This window comes from Panthera uncia, chromosome E3, assembly GCF_023721935.1.
Source record: "Panthera uncia isolate 11264 chromosome E3, Puncia_PCG_1.0, whole genome shotgun sequence".
Classification (NCBI taxonomy): Eukaryota; Metazoa; Chordata; class Mammalia; order Carnivora; family Felidae; genus Panthera; species Panthera uncia.
Genome location: NC_064815.1, coordinates 30,883,600 through 30,905,911, shown reverse-complemented (window position 1 = coordinate 30,905,911; position 22,312 = coordinate 30,883,600). Strand labels below are relative to the sequence as shown.

The 22,312-nt window shown below is 59.7% G+C and overlaps 1 protein-coding gene across 1 annotated transcript in view; it reads left to right on the top strand.

Annotated features, from left to right (window-relative positions):
* Positions 1–22,312, top strand: part of SDK1 (sidekick cell adhesion molecule 1) — a 526,124-nt gene that overhangs the window by 468,786 nt on the left and 35,026 nt on the right. The window contains 3 exon segments of the mRNA XM_049639338.1: positions 16,180–16,295; positions 17,815–18,001; positions 19,456–19,593. Of these exon segments, the coding sequence (XP_049495295.1) occupies positions 16,180–16,295; positions 17,815–18,001; positions 19,456–19,593 (441 nt within the window).

Here is a 22,312-nt window from a genome sequence, read left to right as displayed (position 1 = left end):
GGGCGGGCAGGGGGGGCGGTGGGAACCAGCAGCCCAGGTCAGAGGCACGGACACCAGAGACAAATGACAGCAGGTGGAGCCCCAGAGGGCGGAGACCCCGGGTCAGGGACACGCGTGGAGGTCCCAGAGGGAGGCTTCCCCTGGGAAGCCCCAGCTCCCGTTTGCCCCGCGGCCGCTGTTCGTTCAGGGAGGACAGAAGCCCAGGAGCCCCGACACCATGAGGGCTTCTCACAAAACTCAGCAGAGCAGACCTGACTGGCCCCAAACCAAGCCCAGGGCTTTCCATTCAGATCCCCTTCCACTCTGATCAAGAAGTGATCCCATCATGAACGCTTGGGGTTGACCCGTGGGGCCGGAGCACCTGCTCCCCCTGTGATGGTGGGGGTCGTGGAAGCAGAGGACCCTCCCGCTCCTGCAGCCAGGAAAGGGGGATGACGGCACTCGTTCTCACAGTCTGGGGACCCCTCAGCCCATCGGCACCTGCCCCGACCCGCCAGCCCAGCAGCCCCCGCTCAGCTCTGCTGTTGTCTGCTGCAGCCCGTCCCTGCCGCTGGCGGGCTCTAACCGAGCCGCCTTATTTGGGAGGCAGGGGGTGTTGCGAGAGCCCCTGTGGATTGGGGTTAGATTTCCTGAGGCCTCTGTCACAGGGTCATGGTGAAGATCCGGTGAGACTGAAGAACGAGAGGTTCCTGGCCTGGCGCCCTGGTCCAGGGACGCATGGACAGCTGTCGTTCCACCTGCCCTTCAGGGGTGGGGCAAGGTGAGCCGCTCCTGACCGCCTCTAGCTCTGCCTCCCCTCTGAGCCTCGGCCCAGTTTCGTTTTGTTCTTAATGTTTATTTTTGAGAGACAGAGAGACAGAGCGCAAGGGGGGGTGGGAGAGCAGAAATAAAGGGGACACAGAATCCCAAGCAGGCTCCAGGCTCCGAGCTGTCAGCACAGAGTCCGACACGGGGTTGAACCCACGAACCCCGAGATCATGACCTGAGTCGAAGTCAGATGCTCAACCGACTGAGCCACCCAGGCGCCCCTCCGCCCAGTTTTAAAGACAGAACGCAGTCCCTCTCCAAACTCACGCGAGCCCATCTAGAGCACCGAGCTGGTCATGGCAGAGGAGAGAACACCCAGTGGGACCCTGACGGGGAGATGTCGGCCGGGAGCAGTTCTGGCCCAGAAAGTGACTGAGACAGCCAAGTGCTCGGCCTGGGCCTGAGCTGACGGCCCGGACACACCTGATGCTCAGAGCCTGGCCGTGGGCCCGGAGACTGCGGTCTGGCTCCAGGACCACGGGGCACGCTGCAGAGGCCACAGAGGCCGGGCGGACACTGTGACCCGGGTGTGCGGTCGGATGGCCCCATCGGGGCTCCAGCCATCACCAGACACGCAGGAGGAGGAGAGCCCTGGGCGCCTGGGGCGAGGCGGGCTGCCGTGGAGGGGAGGGGTGCGTGTGCAGGAGCCTCTCGGGGAAGCAGCCCTGCTCCGGGGGAGGAAGCACAAGGTCAGCCTCACCTTTCACTTCCTGCCATGAAAAGCTGCCATCGCAGAGATCGCCGTGCAGAGATGTTGGCGGGTCACTGCTTCCGAGGGCTTCTGGGCAGGGTGGGCTCGGGAGCTCAGGCCCCACGGCGTCCTGCAGGGGGAAAGCCACCCGCCTCTTTTGCATATGGGCATCGGGCTCAGGAGGGGTCCAGCCACCAGGCCCAGGACCCTCCCCTGGCCTGACCACGGTGTCACTGGCCCTGGACAGACGCTTCTCTGCCAGGGTCCAAGAGCAAAGTCGAAACCCTGCAGAGCTTTGAGCAGCCTCTCTGGCCTTCGGGAGCTGCCCTGTGTCACAGAGAAGAGCAGGAGGGCACGCGTGTGGGGGAGCACGCGAGGCAGGTCCTTGGGTGGTTACTACTCCGGTCTCTGTTTTCCATCCTGTGAAATGGGATGACCCCAGTGCCCGAAGCACCGCCCGCTCCCAAGGCCCTCCCGCTGCTGGGGGACAAGAGATGAAAGGGAAGGCCCGGGTGGTGCCTGGGGGTGGGGGCTGCTCTGCGACACAGCTGGGCTATTGGCACTAGCTCAGCGGGGGCCCAGCTGGGACATTCATCCGAACCTTCAAGTCTCCTCTTGGGCCTCCTGTTCCGTTGCCTCAACTGTGGAGGGCCCAGCACTGGTTTTCCCAGCCTCCCCATCCCCGTGGACTTGCAGACGGGCCCGGCACACCGAAGGCCCGAGGCAGAGCCGTCCCCGTCGGGTCGGGGCCACCGGGCCCGTGCAGCCCCTGTGTCCCGGTGCCCCGGCACAGAGGCCACATGCGCTCCCAAGTCTGGCTGCTCCGTCTCCTTCCCTGCGTGAGCGCCCCGGCACCTTCCTGCGGACGTGCGCGAATTAACCTATGTGTGCCGCCCGCCCATCCACGGAGGCTGAATGGAGCCCACACGTGCTCCCGCTCGGGACAGGCTAGGAGACCCCTCCACGCCCGCTGAGCCCTCAGACGCTCGGAGTTGCACTTGTCCTCTCTGCCCCCCCGGTCCAGCCGATGTCGCAGGGTCTCTGGGCCCAGCCCCCTCCCAGCCTCCCGAGGCTTCTCCAGATCTTGCCCTTTGCATCGGGGTCTGGAAGGGGTGGCTCCAGACCGGGTCTGGGATTGCATCGGTAGCCCCCTCCTGGGGCCGGAAGCAGCGGGGACTCCAGAATTTCCACACAGGAGAGGCTTGGGGGCTGCAAGCTGGTTCGAAGGAGCTGGGACTCGTGGTTTTGGCCAGGTCACGCGTGGATCTGGTGAATGGTGTGTTTGTGCGAGGGGTTTGGGGGAGCGGGCAAGCGGGGCTCACTGCTGCATGGGTGACGCCTCCCCTGAACGAGGCCGGTGGTACCGATGGGGCAGGCCCGGGCCGGGTCCAGCTGGCAGGGGACCTTCGCAAACAACCTCTCGGGTTCTTCCTGCTGTTCTGCCGACGGGGGATGCTGGCATGGGGCGCTGGGTGCGGGACCTCACGGTCTCAAACAAACCCTCTGTGAACACTGCTGCCAGTCTTTTAAAACCTCTCTGGTTCTCTCCTTGGGGGAAAACGCTAGAAGCAGAACCCCTGGCTCAAAGGACATGAGCGATTTTTGCTTGGAGGAACCTAAACACACTGACACCCCGCTTAGTGGCGACCAGGATGTGGGTCTCGTGGCCTCTCTGCGTCCACATTTAGGTCCTGCCTCGTCTGTTAGGAGAAAATCTATGTCACTGTTGTTCAGTCCTCAGGCCTGTAAGTCACTGCTCTGCCATTAACTGCCCGTGACTGTAGGCGGTGCCGTTTCGCACCGGCTTCCTGTTCTCGGGCTGATGTGTGAGGGCTCCGTTTACATTAGGGATGTCACGTTCCACCCTGCTGGTGGCCCACGCTTTCCCTTTTCTGTTGTTCGTTGCTGATTTCCCTGTGTTCCAGTTGTGTGTCAGGCCCCTGGACGCGCTGGACCACCGCTTGCATCCAGGAGCCCCGCGTGTAGCTAGACTGTCTTCCAGATTTTCACGGTTTCATTTTTCCCAGACGCCCCCTGACGCCTCCAGAATCGGCCGTGGTGCCTGGTCAAAGTGAGCTTCTCAGTGGTCGGTTTTCGGAGACGTCGCTCCGATCCCACCATCTCCGCGTGACCTCTCCTCCCGATGCCCTGGTGCCGCCGTCCCCTCGCCCGCCCCCCCTTTATTACGCGTTCTTCCTGTTTAGTGGCGCTCGTCCTGTTTTTTGTCCTACAGAACTTCTCAGCCATTCTTAGGAACTTTGCCATCATTTTGACAAATTCTGCCGGGTTTTTGCAGAACGTGTGTCACATTCCAAACGGATATATAAAAGTGCCCCGAGGAGTCACGGAGCTCACCCTCCCTCGGCAGACCTTTCTCCCCCTCGCCGCCCCCCTCCCTCCCTGGAGCGGCCCTGCCCTTGGCTGCACCCTGGGAGTCACCTGGACTGGGTCCGGGCGGGGTGATCTCTGGGAGCCCTGACACCCCAGCAGCTTGTCCTCACTGTACCCACGGCAGCCAGAGTCCCAGGCCCACCTGGCTGTCCAGGCACCGCAGTTGTCCCTCTGGGAAAAAGAAGGACTGGCAAGGTTCTGTCTCCAAAAGAGGGAGTCAGGACTTTCTCCTGGGCCCGGTGGGAAGCGCCCACGAGAGGTCAGGTCAGCAGTGCCCCGTGTGGGGCCTTTGACTGAAACAGGACACCTTTTGCTGAAGAGGGAAAACAGACGGTCCCACACTGCAGTCGTTGGGTTGTTTCAGGTGCCATCGGGTGGCTTTGAGCCTGTGTGTCGCGTCACAAGACTGAAGGGAATCTGGGAACGACTGCCTTGCTCCTTTTCAGAGCACGAGAGACTTAGCTGCGAACCACCTTTCTTGTCAGCTTTTAATTACTGCTGGCTGGATTGGGAGCCCAATCTCGCGGCTCCTCGCTGCTGTGGCTCCCCCTAGCGGCAGACAGAGCTGGTCTCGAACCCCAGGGGACAGGCGGAGGCTCTGAGCGCCCCTGGCCTCGGATGGTTGTGCGGCCAAGAGTCAGCGGTACTCGTGCAGAGGTCTCGTCTCACGGGCCCACGGTATCTCGTCCTCGTGCAGCGGGATCTCCAGGTTACTACTCGTGGAACGCAGGCTCATGACGGCATGGAAACCACGGGCAGCTTCGGTGGCCGGTCTGCCAGTCGGCCAGGCCGTGTGTAGATGGAGGCACGGCTTGCACGCGGGCTGTCATGACCTGTGGCCTGGGCGTCAGCTGCGGCACGAGACCTGCCGCGCGCCAGGCAGGATCGCCGTCGTGGCTCTCAGATGAGCAGCAGGTGCTCAGAGCTCCTCACCTGGCCTGGAGGCGGCTCCGTAGGCTCCTTCTCACCCTCTGGGGCTCCCGTGATGCACAAACACCTGATGAGCCATTGCCTCCGAGTCCAGACTGGAGAGTCCCCACCAAGGGGCCTCCCCCAGTGTCTCCGTGCCTGACGCTGGCAGACTGGGCAGATGTTGATGAGGACATTAAGAGCTTGCCCCTCCCCTCCCCAGGCGAGGGAGAGTTGCAAGGTACGGTCCTGGCCCTCTGCCACCTCCTCCAGGCAGTCTTCAGCATCCCTTTTCCCAGGAAACCCTGTCCAGAGGCCATGAGGGGAGTGAGATGACCGAGCCAGGCAGCCGTGTTAACTATAAAGCCACTGCAAGCACACAGGGGATAGGGTACTGAGCAGGGGAGGGGAGGGCTGAGCCAGGAGAGCCGTGAGGACCAAGCTGGCTGTGCAGTGAGAAGGTCCCCGGGACAGAGGGCAGGAAAGGAGTCTCCTAGAGCCTGGGCAGGGCTGCAGTGCCGCGAGGGACACGGACTGTGTCCACAGGTGTGAGCGAAAGCCCTTCAGCAGGGACTTGTGGAAGCCTCCAGAATCCCCACGTCCACCCCACCCTCCACACCCCTGCGTGGGTGATCCTTCCCCAACCCACCCTCATCCCATCACTTTTCTGTTTCAACCGCTCAGTGGGTCCCCACTGTCTGTAGGGGGAAAATAAAATCTGCTCCTGAGACAGGCCCCTGGGACCCCTCCGGCCACAGTGAGCATCTCCTGGCCCCCCAATCCTGGACGCCTCTCTCCCGTGCCACGGGCTCCCTATGCAGCTCCCCGCCTTGGATTGCTGCCTTTCCTAGCAGACGTGAGGCCCAGGAGATGTTGGTAGATAAATGACATTTCTAATAACCTAATTTCCATCAATGTAGGAAGGTTATGGAGAATATTTGAATGCCTAATGCTGTATCTGGAAAGGATCCCAAACATCGTGCAATCCGGAGTCCAAGTCCTCGGCCGGCTTCTCGGGAGATTTGTCTGATTACCATACTGGTGATGGGTTGAGACTTCTCGGCCGAGCGCCCACTCGCTCGGCAGCTCCAGAGGCCACTGAAGGGGGAAAGGCCCAGGCAGGCCCTGCCCTTGGGCGGCACACACTCTGGGCAGAGAGATGGCCTGGCCTGTGACCTCTGACGGGGCGTGGCTGTTCAGGGTCAAGCCTTACTGGCTGCGCGGTCTTCACGCCTTACAGAGACTGGCGTGCTTGCTGGGTGCAGAGACGACGGGTCCTCCCCTGGGGGGAGGGAGGCATCGTCCCCACACGGTGGATTTGAAAGAGCTCCAACCCTAGAGTCTCTCCCCGGAGCCCGGGGCCTTGCCTGTGCCTCTCCTTCCCGGCCAAGCTCTTCCTGAATTCAAGAACCTTCTCCCTTTTGTTTGTTGTGTCACCGCTGAGCAGGGAAGCCTGCGGCACACCCAGCAGCAGACGGGCCAGCTTTGCGCGCCCCCGTGCCCCCACCGCCCGCTCCGCCGCGGCACCGACGCGGGGTCTTGCTTCCTCGGGATTTGCACTTGTGCCCTCTGCCCACTGGCTCAGAAGCATTTCTCAGACATCCTATCCTTTCTTTTAAATTTTTTTTTTCAACGTTTTTTATTTATTTTTGGGACAGAGAGAGACAGAGCATGAACGGGGGAGGGGCAGAGAGAGAGGGAGACACAGAATCGGAAACAGGCTCCAGGCTCCGAGCCAGCAGCCCAGAGCCTGACGCGGGGCTCGAACTCACGGACCGCGAGATCGTGACCTGGCTGAAGTCGGACGCTTAACCGACTGTTAATCGTTCAAAAACGTCCCCAGCACGTATCCCTAAAAGAACTCCTTAAACACATACATATGTGCATACGTATATAGTGTGTGTGTGTGTGTGTGTGTGTGTATAACCATGAAGCCATTATCAGATCTAGAAAAATTAATAACACCTTCACATGATCAAGTATGCAGTCAGCACACAGGCTCCCGGGGGATTAGCTCCCCTCCGCCTTCGGTCCCTTCCTCCTCTTCGAAACTCAGCAGCTTCAGCCCCTTTTGCTGTTGGAAATTCTAAGGCTGCTTCCAGCTCTGCCCTTGACCTGCTCTGACTGAGGCCGTCTCCAGCTCGGTCTCGGTGGCACCCTGGCTCCCGGCTCCACCTTGGCCCTCTCTTTGGTGCCGTTCACTCCATTCTGTAGGTCCCCTCTCTCAGGACAGTCACCTTCCTTCCCACATCCTCAGGGGCCACGCGGTTCCCGAGTCTACACCTGTGTGTGGCCCCGGGAGCAATGCCTCCATCCATCCCCAAATCCCACGCGGCCCCTCGGGTGATGGCCTTGGTTCCTCCCAGTCCTCGATCCCCACGACCCGTCGGCCAGTCGCCATTTGTTGACTCGCGGTACCCGACATCAAAGACACTCTGTCACTTTCTCCTTTGTTGTGGCCACCGCCCTCGTTCACCTGCCTGTGGCGTCATAGCAGTCGCCCAGCTGGTCCTCACGGCCAGTGCCTCCCCGGGTGCAGCCCTGTCATCCCCAAGAGTGCGACTGTGGCCACGGTGCTCCCTGCCCGGTCACAAAGCCTTTCCGGAAAGACGTCTGATGGCTAAAGCCGACTTGGCCCCACCTGACTCTTCTCACCAGCCTTCAAGTCCTTCTCCACGAAGCCCTCCTTGCCTCTTCGCCTCTGGCCCAGGCGTGGTGGGGGGCCCCCTGCATGCCCCACAGCTCACAGCCTGCAGCTCACCCTGGAGGGAGGAACGGACATCTGTGTCCTGCATGAGGTGCACCTGCTGCCTGGGGACAGATGCCCCAAGTTTCATCCCGAGGCCCCAGGCCTCTCTTGTGCCTTGACCTACCCAGCACGTGCCTTGTAGTCTTTCGATGACTAGCTGATCGTGGGCTCTCACCTCCCCGGCTTGTTTGGGGCAGGCCAGCATCCCTGAGGCCACACCTGGAACAGGACGCTCTGGGCTCAGATTCCAGCCTGCCCTTGTCAGAACGCTGTCTCACTTCCCTTCCTGTAAAGCAGGAAGGTCTGCGCCGGCCTCCCTGGTGGCGGGGAGGAGGGCGTCCATAGGCCTGCAGCTGCCCCGCCCCCACTGTCAGAGCTGGGGTGAGGGGCAGCCCAGCTTGTGCAGGGCGGAGGCTTACTTCTGCGTGTCCCTGCTGGCGACCTGATCCCCAGCCTCACTCCGACACGGACTTCTTCACTGGTTCCTTTGATCTGGAGCTTTGCCTGGAGGTCACCTGGCGTCTGGCACAGTGGGTCCCAGCATTGGGACGTGGGACAAGAGTAGGAACTGGGGGGAGATACCCCGCGACCCTGCCTGCAGTGTCCTTTGTCTTGGCTCAAACTTGCCACGTCCCAGTGGGTGTGGGGCTCAGAGGTTACCTTCATTTTGCAGGTGAGAAAAACGGAAGCACCCAAGCTTCCGGAGAATTCTCCAGCAATGCTCAGCTGGTCAGTGGTGGCAGGACACATCAGTGTAGCCACCTCATCCAAGGAAGCTATTTTTCTTAGAAAACAAGGCCCTCTGGAATCAAAATCAGAACATGGGGTTTCAAAAATTGAGAAAACCATGGGAACGCTTGGGTGGCTCGGCTGATGAAGCGTCCAACTTCGGCTCAGGTCCCGATCTCACGTGAGGTTCACATCGGGCTCACTGCTGTCGGCACGGAGCCCACTTCAGATCCTCTGTCCTCCTCTCTGTGACCCTCCCCTGTTTGTGCTCTCTCTCCCCCCAAACAAAAAAAAAAAAAATTAAAAAAAAAAAAGATTTATCCATTCTTTAAAAAAAATGAGAGCACCATGAATAAAGCCAGTCTCTGGCAGCCTCATCCCCTGGGGCTTCCTGCGTCGTGTCACCTGCCTCTCCAGACTTCCCGGGCCCCCCATTGCCTGCCCGGGCACACGCGTACTTATCCATCCCTCGACCCTCACAGGGGTCCCCGGTGGCCAGAACCTGGTGGCTGTTCCCAATGTACCTGACGGGTGCAGGGTTACATCACGGGGACAAGCTCGGGAGGCTGGTGGCCGGGGACGTTCCTCATTATACACGACACGACTCATTATATATGACAAAGCTGGCAGGCGAGGACCCCCTTCCCATCCCTCCCCTTTCTGTATTGACTCAGAGCAGGGTCTGCAAACCAGGCCCAGGGGCCGAATCCACCCAGTGCCCGTTTTTATATAAAGTTTTATTGAGACGCCCATTCATTTGCTTACTGCCTGTGGCTGCTTTTGCCGTTCAGAGGCAGAATTGAGTTGTTGCAACAGAGACCTGTGTCCCTCAAAACTTAAAATGCTGTCTGGCCCTTCGCAGAAAGCTTCCCAAAGCCCTTACCTTGGCAACACAGCCTTCTGGTTATGCAGACCCAAGTTCAAATCCAGCCCCCTCTGGGCCAAACAAATTAACCCCTTCAGGCTCAGTTTTCGAAGGTGTGACGTGAGGATAAACATCCTTCCTCTCACTTGAGTTTGGCGAACACAGTCCGCATAGGATGCGGGCTGTGGTTTGCGTTACACAGACCGCCAGCGGTTATAACGCAGTCGGGGCCTGGCAGGGCCTGGGTCTTGCTCTGGCGGGACGGTCACTGCGTAGGCGAGGAGAAAAGCCCAGCAGCAGGTGCCAGTGCACAGCTGGCTTGTCCGAGCGGCTTTCACCCCTGCATCTCCTGCCGGCAGGTGGTGGCAGTCAGTATCGGCGACGGCATCGGTGATGGCGGAAAGCGGGGAGCGCCACGGGATGGAATCGGATGTTCGGCGCTCACCTGGATCACTGAAATAGCGGTGACAGAGCCACATTTGCGATTATGGGTTTGAAACTCTCAGGCCTCAACCTCCCTGCCTGTTGCAACAACTGTTTGTTTTTTTTTTTTTTTATTAAAAAAAAGTTTTTAAAATGTTTATTTATTTTGAGAGGGAGAGAGAATGTGTGGACAGGGGAGGGGCAGAGAGAGAGAGGGAGACAGAGAATCCCACGCAGGCTCCGCACCATCAGCACGGAGCCCGATGTAGGGCTCAAACTCACAGACCGTGAGATCATAACCTGAGCCGAAATTAAGAGATGCTGAACCGACCGAGCCACCCAGGCGCCCCGAAGCAACTTTTTAAGCCACGGTTTGTGAAAGCAGCATCTTGGGATTGCAGCTGCCACGTGATCCCAGATCAGCCCGCATCCCAAGCCGGGGAAGATTAAGTGTCCTCGGCACACCTTTGCTGCCCTGTCCCCTGCTTGAGTCCCCTGCCTGGGCCCCGCTCCTCCTTGCCACACGTCCAAGCTCGCTCGGTCATGACTCAGAGCCTTCCCGATCTCACCCTCGCCCTTGCTCTGGAGGCACCGATAGCAGAACCCCTCAAACCCCCCCAAGCTCCAGACTTCCGTAGTGCCTGAGGCACATCTATCGATCAGAAGGCCCGGAGCGGTGTTCCTCTGCACCCTCGCGGTGCCAAGCCCAGAGCTGGGTCTGGACCAGTTATGAACACGTGTTGGACATAACAGGAGTTCTCGCTTGAACACCACGAAATCCCACATTTATGAGCAGCGCTACACCAGATTCGAGCCCGTCTGGCGGAGCCCAGGATGTGCAGAGTCTGGGCCTTCCTGCCTGTTGGGTGTATTGGTTAGCTCCTGCTGCATAACAAATTTTCCCTGCACAGCTGCTTCAAACACACCTGTGCCGCTTCACAGTGTGTGGGGGCCAGGAATCCAGGCACAGCTTAGCTGCGTCCCCCGCTTTGGGTCTCTCCCAAGGTGCCAGCCAGGGCCGCTGTCTCATCCAAAGGTTGGACCGGGAAAGGGTCCATCTGTAAGCTGGTGTAGTCGTTGGCAGGACTGTGTCTCGTGGGCTGTTGGACGGAGGCCTTGATGAGCCTCTCCGTGGGGCATCTCCCAACATGGCCGCTGGCTTCGTCAGAGCGGGTACGGGAGGGGGCAGGGCAGAGGGCCGGCAGGAGGGGCACGAGCTGTGGAGAGACAGTCTCCTGCAAGCTCATCACGGTGCCACTGGCCACCGTGTCTGCCATGTTCCGTGGTCGGAAGCAAGTGTTCCCAAGAGGAGATGACATAAGGGAGGGTGCGGGGAGCAGAAGGCGGGTCCTCGGAGTGTCTCCGTGATCCAAGGTACCGGCGTCCAGGGCTGTGGAAGGCAGAGTGCCCAGGACATGCCTGTGTGGCTCCTGGTTCATGAGGAGGAAAGACGGACGTTTAAACACGTCAGCACGTGGTGACGTAATTACCGACAGTCCCAACGGGGACACAGGCCAAGCAGGACCAATGTGCCATTCGCACCCATTGGGCCATTCACCAGTCGGTGAGGGCGGGGGAATGAGCTCGGAGCGAGACACCGTGTTCAGGCCGCCTTACAGAGCGCCTCCTCCTTGCTGGCCGCTGATCTGTACCCTCTCAAGACTTAGCTCATTGCGTCTCTGAAACCCACTGAGTCTGGTATTTTCTCCTATTTTACAAAAGAAACTGAGGCTCCAGGAGACTGAACTGTGTCCGAGGTCCCGCAGGCTGAGCCTGGATCCTAAAACTCACCATCCAGGGCTTTTCCCACAACCTCCGGCCTGCAGCCTCTGTAGCCTGGAGTCCATGGCATTGATTACTTTGAAAAATAGGTTTTCTGTGACCAGTTTCCTGATTTTTCTTGTTAAGCTTCCTTAGAATTGTGTTTGTTCTGGCTCAGCAGTGAGGTGATTGGAGCAAAGACAGACATTTGAGCTGGAGGGCAGAGCGCCAGCCTGAGTGACAAGGCGCTGGGCCGAGGCGGCCGCCCCAGGACCCCAGGAACGTGGCCTTGAATCCCCTGCCCACCCCCAGGCATGGTGCTGGGAGCCGAGCTGCCCGGCTTAGAGTGAGGGGCGAGTGGAGACCTGGGGCCGGGCCCTGCTCTCTCCGGCCCCAGCCTCCCCTGAATGAATGGCAGCGACGAGCCCCCGCCTCTGCGGGCCATGAGGGTCAAGTGAGCCCGGACGCCAAGCTTCAATGCCACCCTCAACGCCGTCGTCACGCCCCTCGTGGGCTGCTAGGATTCCAGCAGCCGTCAGACTAGATGAGAGCACTCTCCAGAAGGCCCTGCAGATTTCTGGAGACAGGGGGCTGGAGGCTGAGGAAGGGGCAATCCTCGTCTTCTCTGTTTATCACGGATTTATAAAACACCATCTTCTCACTTTGAACTGTCTGTTGCAGGCTTTTAAAAAAAACTACCGTGTGATGTCGCACCGAATGGTCGTTGACAGACCCTGAGTTTCTCGAGGCAGGGCTGGCGGCCTCGTGGGGCACCGCGGGCATCGGGCTTTATGTTCGGTGACGGCAGTGATTCTCCTGTCTTTCTCCTGTGAACTTTACCCCTGCCCAGAAGGGAATGAAGCCTTTGTGTCTGCAGGCCCGGCTCACCTTTTGAGATTCTGCTCCTTCCCAACTTCCCTGCTCTGAGTCATTGCTCTGTCTCCAGTTCTGACTTGGCCCCCGCTGAGCTGAAGAGCCATGATCTGTTTAAGCCTCCTTTATGTATTGCGAAGGCCCCGGAGGTTAGATAATTACCCCGAGCTGGAGCCTGTCTCCAGGTATCCTGGCTTAGGGGAACAGATGTGCTGGCCAAGTGTGCTGAGAAGGTAAACTACATTAGAGAATTCTGTTTCCTATTTACTTCGACAGGAAATCAGGAAGAGTGTTTGGCCAGAAAGGGGTTGATGTAATTAAAGTGAACTGAGAAATGTGTGATTTTTTTTATTATATAAAGAAATACTTAACCTCGTTATATTAAAATGTTAACAATGATCCTCAAAGTAACAGTTAAAAGTTTGCTCTACCCAAATAATGAATCACTGGGTTACAAAAAATGAAAGTAGAAACCTAACATGGCCTAGCATGATCTAGCATGGCCTATCATAGCCTAGAATTATCTAGCGTGGTCTAGCATGGCCTAGTTTAACCTATCATGGCCTACCATGGCCTAGCATGATCTAGCATAACTTAGCATAGCCTAGCATAGCCTAGCATGATCTAGCATAACTTAGCATAGCCTAGAATGGCCTAGCATGGCCTAGCATAGCTTATCATGGCCTAGCATGGCTTAGCATGGTTCGGCATGAATAGACACCTGGTGTGGCCCCAGGTAGCACTGGCATCTGATGACCGTCTGTCTGATGTGACCCCAGCAGGTACCCTGCCTTGTCACCTCCGTACCCTCGCCCTTCCCATTCCTGTCTCTTACTTCGCCCGTGCTTCCCTGGCCCGTTGTCCCATGTTAAATCTGCCCCATTTTTGAAGGATACTCTGTTTCCAGGAAAGAGCCTGTGTCCCCCAGCCAGAAGTGACTTCTCGTGGCCCTTGGAACCTGCCCTCACGTTACACCCTGTATCATGATTATTGTGACCTGTCTCTTGTTACACCTGTTTCCGCATCCTTGTATCCACCTACCCCTCAGCGCCAAGCCTAAGGCCCGTTGACATTCAGGAAATTTCCAGCACATTGTGCCATGGCAACAAATAACTACAGACTCCGCGTGGCTGAAACACCAGTGGCAACTTCTCTCGTGCACCTTCCCCATCCTTCAAGGCCAGCTCTTTCTCTCCAGCTTCCTGTCGTCTTCTTTTGAAGACACAGACTGAGGGGTCAGTCCCCGTGCAACCGGCCAGGGAACCCTCTGGAAGCTTCTGCTGGGAGGTGGCCTATGTCACCCCTACCCACATGTCACTACCGCTCCCCTGTCATCGACCAAACTAGAGTCAGAGGCGGAGGGTCTGCAGGGTCCCTGCAAGAGAGAGACTTCCACGGGCCAGACGGATGACCCTCCCATGGGAGGGGACAATGTTTTGGTAGAGGGTGGAGGGTCTGTAGCTCAGGACTGTTAAGTGACCAGGTCATTCTGGTGATCCAGTGGGCCTGGAGCCAGGTGGCCATGAGCCAGCACTCTCTGCTTCCCAGCAAATTAAGACTGAGCCAGAGACAGCCATTTTGTTCCAGTGGCCGTTTGTTTCCCAGTGACTGACGGCTGGTGGCCACGTCGGGGGCAGCGAGTCCGCCTAGGGGGTTGAGTAAGCTGCCCGTCCTGCTCTGTGGGGCTTGCCTGCCAGCGTGCAGCCCCCAGCACCCAACCTGCAGGGCCTCCCTACACGATCAGCCAAAAGCCCGGGAGATTCCAGAAATCTCCAGGCGCAGGGTGCCTCTAGAAGCTCGCGCTGTCTCTGGCGGCTCCGTGGCTGCCAAGGACTGGCTCACAGCTGTGTGGCGGCATCGTCAGCCCCGACATGAGATGTGCGGAGAGAATCTCCACTCTGCGCCTTCACCTTTGTGAGCCCCTCTTCGGTGCCGTTTGCAGGCGATCCGCTATCAGCAAATGCCAGAGCGCGCTGCACTAAATTGCTTCTAAAAACTGATTTCACGCATGTTCCCAAAGCATTCTATACACCACGGGGGCGAAGTGGGGAGAGCCATCAGACAAGGGCTCATCACAGGCTCCATCGGTTCCCTCCGAACATGCTCCATGCCAAACCAGAACTGCATCTGGGGCCGTACACAAGGGGACCTTCCCCAGTCAGGTCGTCCTGCCGGGACGGAGACCCAGAAGCTTCCAGGAGCCAGAAAAGTAGGTCTCGAAACCGACACGCTCTGCTCTGTGTTTACACACATTTCTCTCTCTTCCCTGCCTGTGTCATCATCAAAAAAACCCTCACTCCCTGCGGCATTTTTACGGCACAAAAGCTCTGTGCGACAGGACAGCTGGTGGGCACATCGGAGCATCTCAGCTTGGGGACGGCAGTTCGCGTGGCTCAGCCGCCCCGCACGCGACCGGCGGATCTTGTCCAGGCACGTGGCCCCTGAATTCCAGGAGCCGCCTCGAGCCTGCAGAAGCACCGGTTTCTGTGGACCTCCGTGTCCGGAGAAGGGTCGTGGGACCAGGGTTTGAAAAGGAAACCTTGGGGTTGGAGGTCGGGGGAGACCACGCACAGACGGTTCTAACCGACTACCGGGGTAATGGCCGTGCTCAATTTCGCCTTTCACGTTTTAATTGTACAACAGTAATTTTGCGATAGAGTTGCCGATGGCAAACATGCAAAAGACATTAACTTTATTTATGTTTTGGATTATTAATGTGGCTGTTAAAATTCCTCCAGTTAGTTTTGATTGAATTGTTTTTTTGTGTGATTCTGTTGTTTAATGGAGCAGTAAATAAGAATTTCTGATAATGAGGCCAAGCATCTGTCACAACAACCTGGTGTGGGTTATTAACATTTCCATTAACGGCAGGGTGGGCAGCGATAATACGGGAACCACACAGTTAGAACAAAATAAATAGTCGGTGTCAGGCTGAGTGGGTGTTAATTACTATTTGATTCTACACTGGGGGTGGGGGGGAGAGGGGAAGGGGTGACTCTCGAAGGTCGTTCTCTCCCGAGAGCCAGCGTGCTGGGCTGTCGCCCTCGGACAGCGGCTGTTGCGTGGTCTCCGTGCGTGGCCGGGAACGTGCTTGAGTCGGAAGGCAGTGCTCGTGGGCCCGCGGGCCGAGCCCCCCCAGACGGCTCCCAGGGCTCCGGGGTCCAGCCCAGAACAGCCCTGTTGGGGTGCACACAGGCGGGAGAAGGGAAGGACTCCCGGGAGGCAGAGAGGAGTGCGTCCCGCACAGATGCCCGGCAAGGAATGCAGAGACGGAGCGGACACGTGTCCTGTGTGTGCACACGTGCTCTCTGTGCCATCCCAGCTTCCCCAGGGCCGCCTGCCGGACCACGGCCATGGTGTCCTCTCCGCCTCTCCGGGCACAGCGTGGTCCCCAGGGCGGTAGGGCAGGGTCGCAATCGAGGACTGGGTCCTCAGAGTTCGAGCCATAAGGGGCCTGGGTAGAGGGCAGGGATGGGGACCAGCCTAGGCTGGTCCTGTCGCCGCTGAAGGACGGCCCAGACCCGGGGAGCCAGGCTCCACAACGCGAGATTCCTGAACTTGGGACGGACACGTGGGTGCCTCATTTTCTCCGCGTTCCGTCCAAAACGCACTGCCTCCCTCCACCGTGAACACGGCAGCATGGTGCGTGCGGCCAGCGGGACCCACAGCTCGCTCAGCAACAGCCCCCCACCCACGTCCCGCACCCACCCACGACGCACGCAGACAACCAGATCACGCTTTTGTTTCTGAACACTCTGCCAACCGCGTCTCAATATAATTATTATAATTAATATAATTTTCTTCGTAATCCTCCAGATTCCATTTTATGCCAACTGAAAACGTGGTTCCGGGAAGGGCGTGTGTGGCGCTCCCTGGCCTAAAAGCTGCACGGCCCCGGGGCAGGCTCTGAGGCCTGCAGCCAGGGGCCCCGCACCCGCCAAAAGCCATCTCAGCCCCTCTCCTGTGCTGCTCTCTCCCCAGCCCCGGCCATGGCCCCGCAGAACGTCCAGGTGACCCCGCTCACGGCCAGCCAGCTGGAGGTCACGTGGGAGCCGCCGCCACCCGAGAGCCAGAACGGGAACATCCAGGGCTACAAGGCAATGCTCTCTCGCATGGTTTGGCTCTTCCTTCCAGGTCACTTGGAGGCCCGGAAAGTGGCCTAAATCCAGAGTTCCCAGCGGCTTCGCTGGAACCCTGGCTGCATGCCACGGCTGCTGCCCCCGGCTCACTCCGTCCTGCCCCTGCACGCGCAGCTGACCGTCAGGACGGATAGCCGGGGTCGGTGCTGAGCAGCTGGGGCAGGCTCGGCCTGACCTTGCCTCTCGGCCTGGGGGTGCCCGGCAGCCCGTCCCTCCCAGGCCCTGCCCAGCACCCTTCCTGCTGCTGCACCCGCTCTGGGAGCCTCCAGTATCTTTGCTGACAGCAGAACAGATCTGGCGGAAGAGAACAGGTTCTCCAGCCCGACACTGCCCTTGGATCTCTGTTGAATATTTCATGAGGCCCAGGGCAGGGGGCCCAAGAATTTGCATTTCTAGCAAGTTCCCCCAGGGGTGTGGTTCCTAGGCACCCCACATTGAGAACCACCACACTAAGGTTCCACCTTAGCTCAACATTCCGGAGATGGGGCAGAGGAAAGACAGGAGGCCAGTGAGTAATTACCCAGAGTAGGTTCATCTGGGGGCGGGAAGCTCCTTGCACACCTGCCTGGAAGGCCACGTTTTCGGAGACAACTCAGAAGGATCAGCTAAAAACAGCCTGAAGAAAGCAGGCCGGGGCCGTCCCTTGAAAACTCCCCCTTTCTTCTCCCGAATGACTCTCCCCGACTGGTGTGTCGGAGCCCAGGTTGGTCAGTCATCAGCTTCTGTGGGCCAGCCTGCCCTGATGACTATCGGGCCAATTAAATGCCCATTTAAAAATGATTTTGGTCGGTGGTTTATGAAAATAAATACCTTCCTCCACGGCAGGGCTGTTACAGTGATTAATGAGGTAATGGGAAGTCTTACGAGCTTGGAGGCAAGATGCTATTTATGTATGTCCAAAATATGTTTTCTAATTTCCTTAATGATAAAGACATTGAACTTGGGTATTGATCTGAAGTCAGTAAGGCCTGTTCAAGCGTAGGATCAGATTTGCTCAGTTCCGAGAGCAGGACTGGACCGTATCTTGCGGGCGGGAGTCAGCAGTGCTCGTGGCCGGGAGCCCACCTGGGGGCAGAAAAGCTGTCCCAAGCTTTCTGCGGCTCTCTGCCCTGTGGGCCAGTGGCCCTGGTGGCCTGGCTGGGTTTCGCCCCCCGGAGCCGAGGTGGATCCACGGAAGGGTGTTGTCTTTGGGCAGCCGGGCTCGCGCCTGCTCGGGGCAGTGGTTCTTGGCCGGCTGTCCCGGGAAACGGTCCTGCCAGCCCACCTCCTCCAGCCTCTGTGCTTGGGCCTCAAGTCCGCCCGCGAGCACGTGCAGGCCGGGCGGTGGGGGAGAAAGCGAACCCGGGAGAAACACGGGCCGAGGTCCAGTCCTGCCCAGCGCTCACTGGGCCCCTCCCCCACCAGTTTAGAAGCCAGGGCTGCCACCCCTGCCCCGTGGCCCCGTGGCCCGCCTCCGACCTCTGGCTCTTACCGGCAGGTTTACTACTGGGAGGCAGACAGCCAGAACGAGACGGAGAAGCTGAAGGTCCTGTTCCTGCCGGAGACCGTGCTGAAACTGAAGAACCTGACCGGCCACACCCCTTACCGGGTCAGCATCTCGGCCTTCAATGCGGCTGGAGACGGGCCCCGGAGTGACCCCAGGCAGGGGCGCACCCACCAGGCCGGTAGGAGAGCGGCGTGTTCCGCGGGGGCCCCTTCCCCACGGCCGCGGGTGGCCGAGCCAGGCTGGATGAGCGGCCCCTCCCTGTGCCCACAGCCCTTTGCTCTGCCCAGCCTGTGACGCACGGCTGTCGTGTGCCCGGGGCTTTCTGCAGAGAAAGGCCTGGGTTGCATTCAGCTGCTTTCCCCAGCACCCAGCCCTGGCCTGCTGCGCGGCGGCGCCCGTGAGACGGCACCTGTTTCCCGAGGACCCTCCCGGGTCGCCGAGGGCAGGAGGGCTCCGCCTCCGCACCCAGGCCTCCTTCCAGTTCCCTCGGGGAGCTTCTTGCTGGGGCTCGGCACCGGCGTGTCCAGATCCCGGGGGAAGTGAGTTCTTTGTAGGCCGAGCCCAGGCCACGGCGTCGGGCGCTTCCAGGGTCGCCGGGTTTCAGGGCCACACCCGCAACAGCTTGCAGCCGCTTCTCAGACACCCGCCACCAGCCAGGCGAGAGCACTGCACTGCCACGTGCCTCGCCGCCTGTGGCCCCACATCCACACACACAGCACGTGGCTCCCTCTGTCATGAGTGCCGGCTCCCCAGCGGCCTAGAGAACATTAGGAAGTGAGTCAGGATTCCAAGGGAATGTCAGCTTAACCCTGGTCCCGCGGACCTGGGATGCACTTTGTGGGACCCAGGAAGTGTAAGGCTGGGGAAGTCGGGGAGACCCGTCCCGCTCGGGGCTCCCAGGCATCCTGCGTCCTGCCTGAGAGAGGACTGGCCAGCGTGCCGGGACTCTTTCCTCTGGGTCTCGTCCAGCAGCCGGACAGGGGCCGTTTCTGGAATCCAGGGTGGGTCACCCGTTCCTCACCAGAGCACTGGGGACTGGGCAGGCCATGGGGCAAAAGGGCCCCCAGGGACTGGAAAAACAGCAGATAGGGGTGTATGTGGAGGGCTGATTGTGGGGGGGGGGAGCTCTGGGCACCGACTCCCACACGGAGCCCAGGCAGGGGGCGGCGAGCAGGTTCAGCAACCCGGCCACCCGCCTGGCTGTCTGCGTTCTGCGGGCAGCTTCCCCCCCGCCCAGGGGGCTCACTGGGCCCCCCTGTCCCCAGCCCGAGGGCGGACACTGTGATGTTTCAGAGGAGGGCCGGCTGGGGCCCCAAGGGAGAGGCCAGGAGAGGTGGGCAGAGCCTCACGGGGCTGTCTGCATTTCATTCTTTACTCATCTTTCTGCCTTTGTCACCGCGTCCCTTAGGCTCCTTGTGTTTAAACCCCCATCATCTTGTCTCCTCTTCTCGGGAGAGTCCAGGTGTCTGATTGATCCTGGAGAGTTCAGAGGTGGTCGCACGGCGTTGAGACTTTTACGGAGTTGAAAATAACATCCAGTAGCGTTTTTATTGTACGTGGAGGCACAGACATGTGTGGAAACGGTCTAGAACGGAGCTTTACCAAAAGTCCCTTCACGTCCCATTCTTCCAGCTCCGGGGACCCCCAGCTTTTTGGCGTTCTCAGAAATAACCTCTACCACGCTTAACGTCTCGTGGGGCGAGCCGGTGGCAGCCAACGGCGTCCTGCAGGGCTACAGAGTGGTCTACGAGCCCTTAGCGCCCGTGCAAGGTAAGGCCAGGGGGGCGCATGGGGAGGGCCGGCCCCACAGGGCGCGCATGGGGAGGGCACGGCACTCCACAGCGTCTGCAGGGCGGGGAGTCTTGCCTGCCAGAGGCACAGCGAGGAGGGCGTAGAGCCCAGTACGAGGCGGGGACAGACGAGGAAACCAGCAGCTTCCGGGCAGGAGGGGGTGCCGGCCGAGCAGCGCCTAGCAAGGGGCTCGGAGCCTGGGCTCTGGGGGCGTGGAGCGGGGACCGGGGATGCGCGTGTTCGCGGCGGAGCCCGGGGGACCCGCCCGCTGCACGGGAAGGGGGCAGAGACGGGAGCGCACCCTCGCCCCTTGGTCCCGGAGGTGCTGATCCGCCCCTGCTGCCTTGCTACCTGTCTCTGGTGCCGTTGTAATTTCTGACGCGTCTGTCTCCTCCCCGCTCGCTGCTGCCCCGCTGTCAGAGGGCTCCGCGGGCACTTTTTTCTCGCCCACTCTGTGCCCGGCACCGGTGCCACAGGAGGGCGCCCGGCCCAGGGCGGGCTTCCCCCGGAAATGCGCGCGGCCAGACCGTAAACGTTGTAGATTATTTAATGCCTAGAAGGAGAAAATATAACCAACACATCAAATAATATTGGCGCTCCATTTAAAGCCGTGATAAAAGTTTCCTTTTAAAATAAGTACATTCAAGTAAAACGGGGGGCTGATTTGAGGAAAATTTAAGCACCAGATTTCATTTCATCGAATCTAAAATGCCATTATCGACTCTAAGATTCATTGTTATTTTACGAAGTGCTAAGAAAGAAAAAAGGCCGGCCGTAAACCGCAGCCCAGTATGTTGGCGTCATCAATCCCAAATCAGAGATGTAAACACGTGAGGGGAGAGAGTCTCAGACAAGCGATGAATGCGCTTTGGTAAACAAGAGTAGAGGGGGTACGGGTGTGCGGTGTGTGACACGGCAGAGGGCACGGGACCGGCCCCGAGGTGGCGCGGCCACACCCGCTGCGTCCTCTTCAGGGCCCAGTGCCTGCGTGGGGACCAGGTGGCCCGGGCGTTGCAGACGCCTTTTAACTAGTGCCACACAACGGGGAAAGGATGGCCAAAAACCATGGTCCCTAGCCACCTTGGAGCCCCTCCCCATCAAGGTACGGGTTTTCCTGTACCTCCTCAAATAAGTGACTTATTCTGCATCGATGGGCTCGTAGAATCTCTCTAGAAACTCCGTGGCATGCGCGCCTCGGCCCCCGGGCTGGCTGCCTTCGTCTTATGAAGAAGTACTTGCCATCCAGGCAAGACCGTGGCCGTGGCCGTGGCCTCCGCCCGGTCGGGAGCCACGGTGGGCCCTGCTTCGCGATCCCCCGATCCCTGCGTTCGCGACGTCCCGGAGTCCTGCCGGCTCGCCACACATCTGTCCCCACGGCCTCCCCCTACCTTCCAGGGAGATGACCCTGCACGTCTGGTTCCCCGGGCCTTGTCGGGGCCGTGGTCACGTGGCCTCTGCAGCAGCACGGCCGTGGCTCACCAGACGCCGTCTAGACGCCCGGCGCCGAGCAAGGGCACACGCGCTCTCTGAGTCCTCACGCGGCGGCCGGGCCGCCTTTATTCGTATTTCACAAGAAATCAGGCTCCGAGCCCTTAAGACGACCGCCCAGGGCCTGCAGGTGCTCGCTCTCTCTCTCTCTCTCGCTCTCTCTCTCTCTCTCTCTCTGGTTTGAGAGCCCGTGGTGGGGAAATGTCTGGAGCACGTGGGCTTTGGGGGGGGACACATGCCACAAACATCACAGCGGGGAGCGGGAGAAGCGGTCATCAGCGTGTCACAGCTGCCCACGGCACTTGTCTCCCTCCCTCCCTCTCGCTCCCTTCCTCCCTCCCTCCCTCTCTCTCTCCCTCCCTCCCTCTTCCCTCCCTCTCTTCCTCTCTCCCTCTCTCTCTCCGCCTCTCTCTCCCTCCCTCTCTCCCTCTCTCTCTCCCTCCCTCCCTCTCTCCCTGTCTCTTTTCCTCCCTCCCTCTCTCTCTCTCCCTCCCTCCCTCTCTCCCTGTCTCTTTTCCTCCCTCCCTCTCTCTCTCTTCCTCTCTCCCTCCCTCTCTCTGCTTCTCTCTCCCTCTCCCTCTCTCTCTTCCCTACCACTTCTTCCCCTCTCCCTTCCCCTCCCTCCCTCCCTCTCCCCTTCTCCCCCTTTCCCTCCCTCTCTCCCTCTTACCCTCTCCCCTTCTTCCCCCTCCCTCCCTCCCCCTCACCCTCCCTCCCCTCTCCCTCTCTCTCTGGTGACAACAGGCAGACCTTCTTGGTCGCAAGCATCTCGCCTCTTTTCACAAGTAGTAAGACCCTCTGTCACTCCGTTGGCCCTCCCGTCTGTCCGGAGGGCTGGTTCCTCTGCCTGGATTTTCCCGTCTTTGGCAGTGAGTATATACGCTCTGGAACCGGGCAGGAGAAGGTACTTTCAGTCAGCAGCTCACAGGTCTCTCCAGAAGCTCGGGGTGCAGTCCCCGGGCGCTTGAGACGCAACCATCCAGACCCCCAAACCTTGGCCCTGAAGGCGGCACGGGCACACCCCCGACCCCCTGACTCCTGCTCGTCTGTCATGCGGCTGGTCCAGGCCTGGGGCTGGGGATGGTTGCTTCACAGCTGCCGCTAAGCTGCAGACTCTGCTGGAGTCGGAGGGGCCTCCGCTGGGTCCTTCCTCTCAGCCGCAGACCCCCTCCTGAAACCGCTCTGCCCCTGCTCCGGCCGGGGGTGAGGC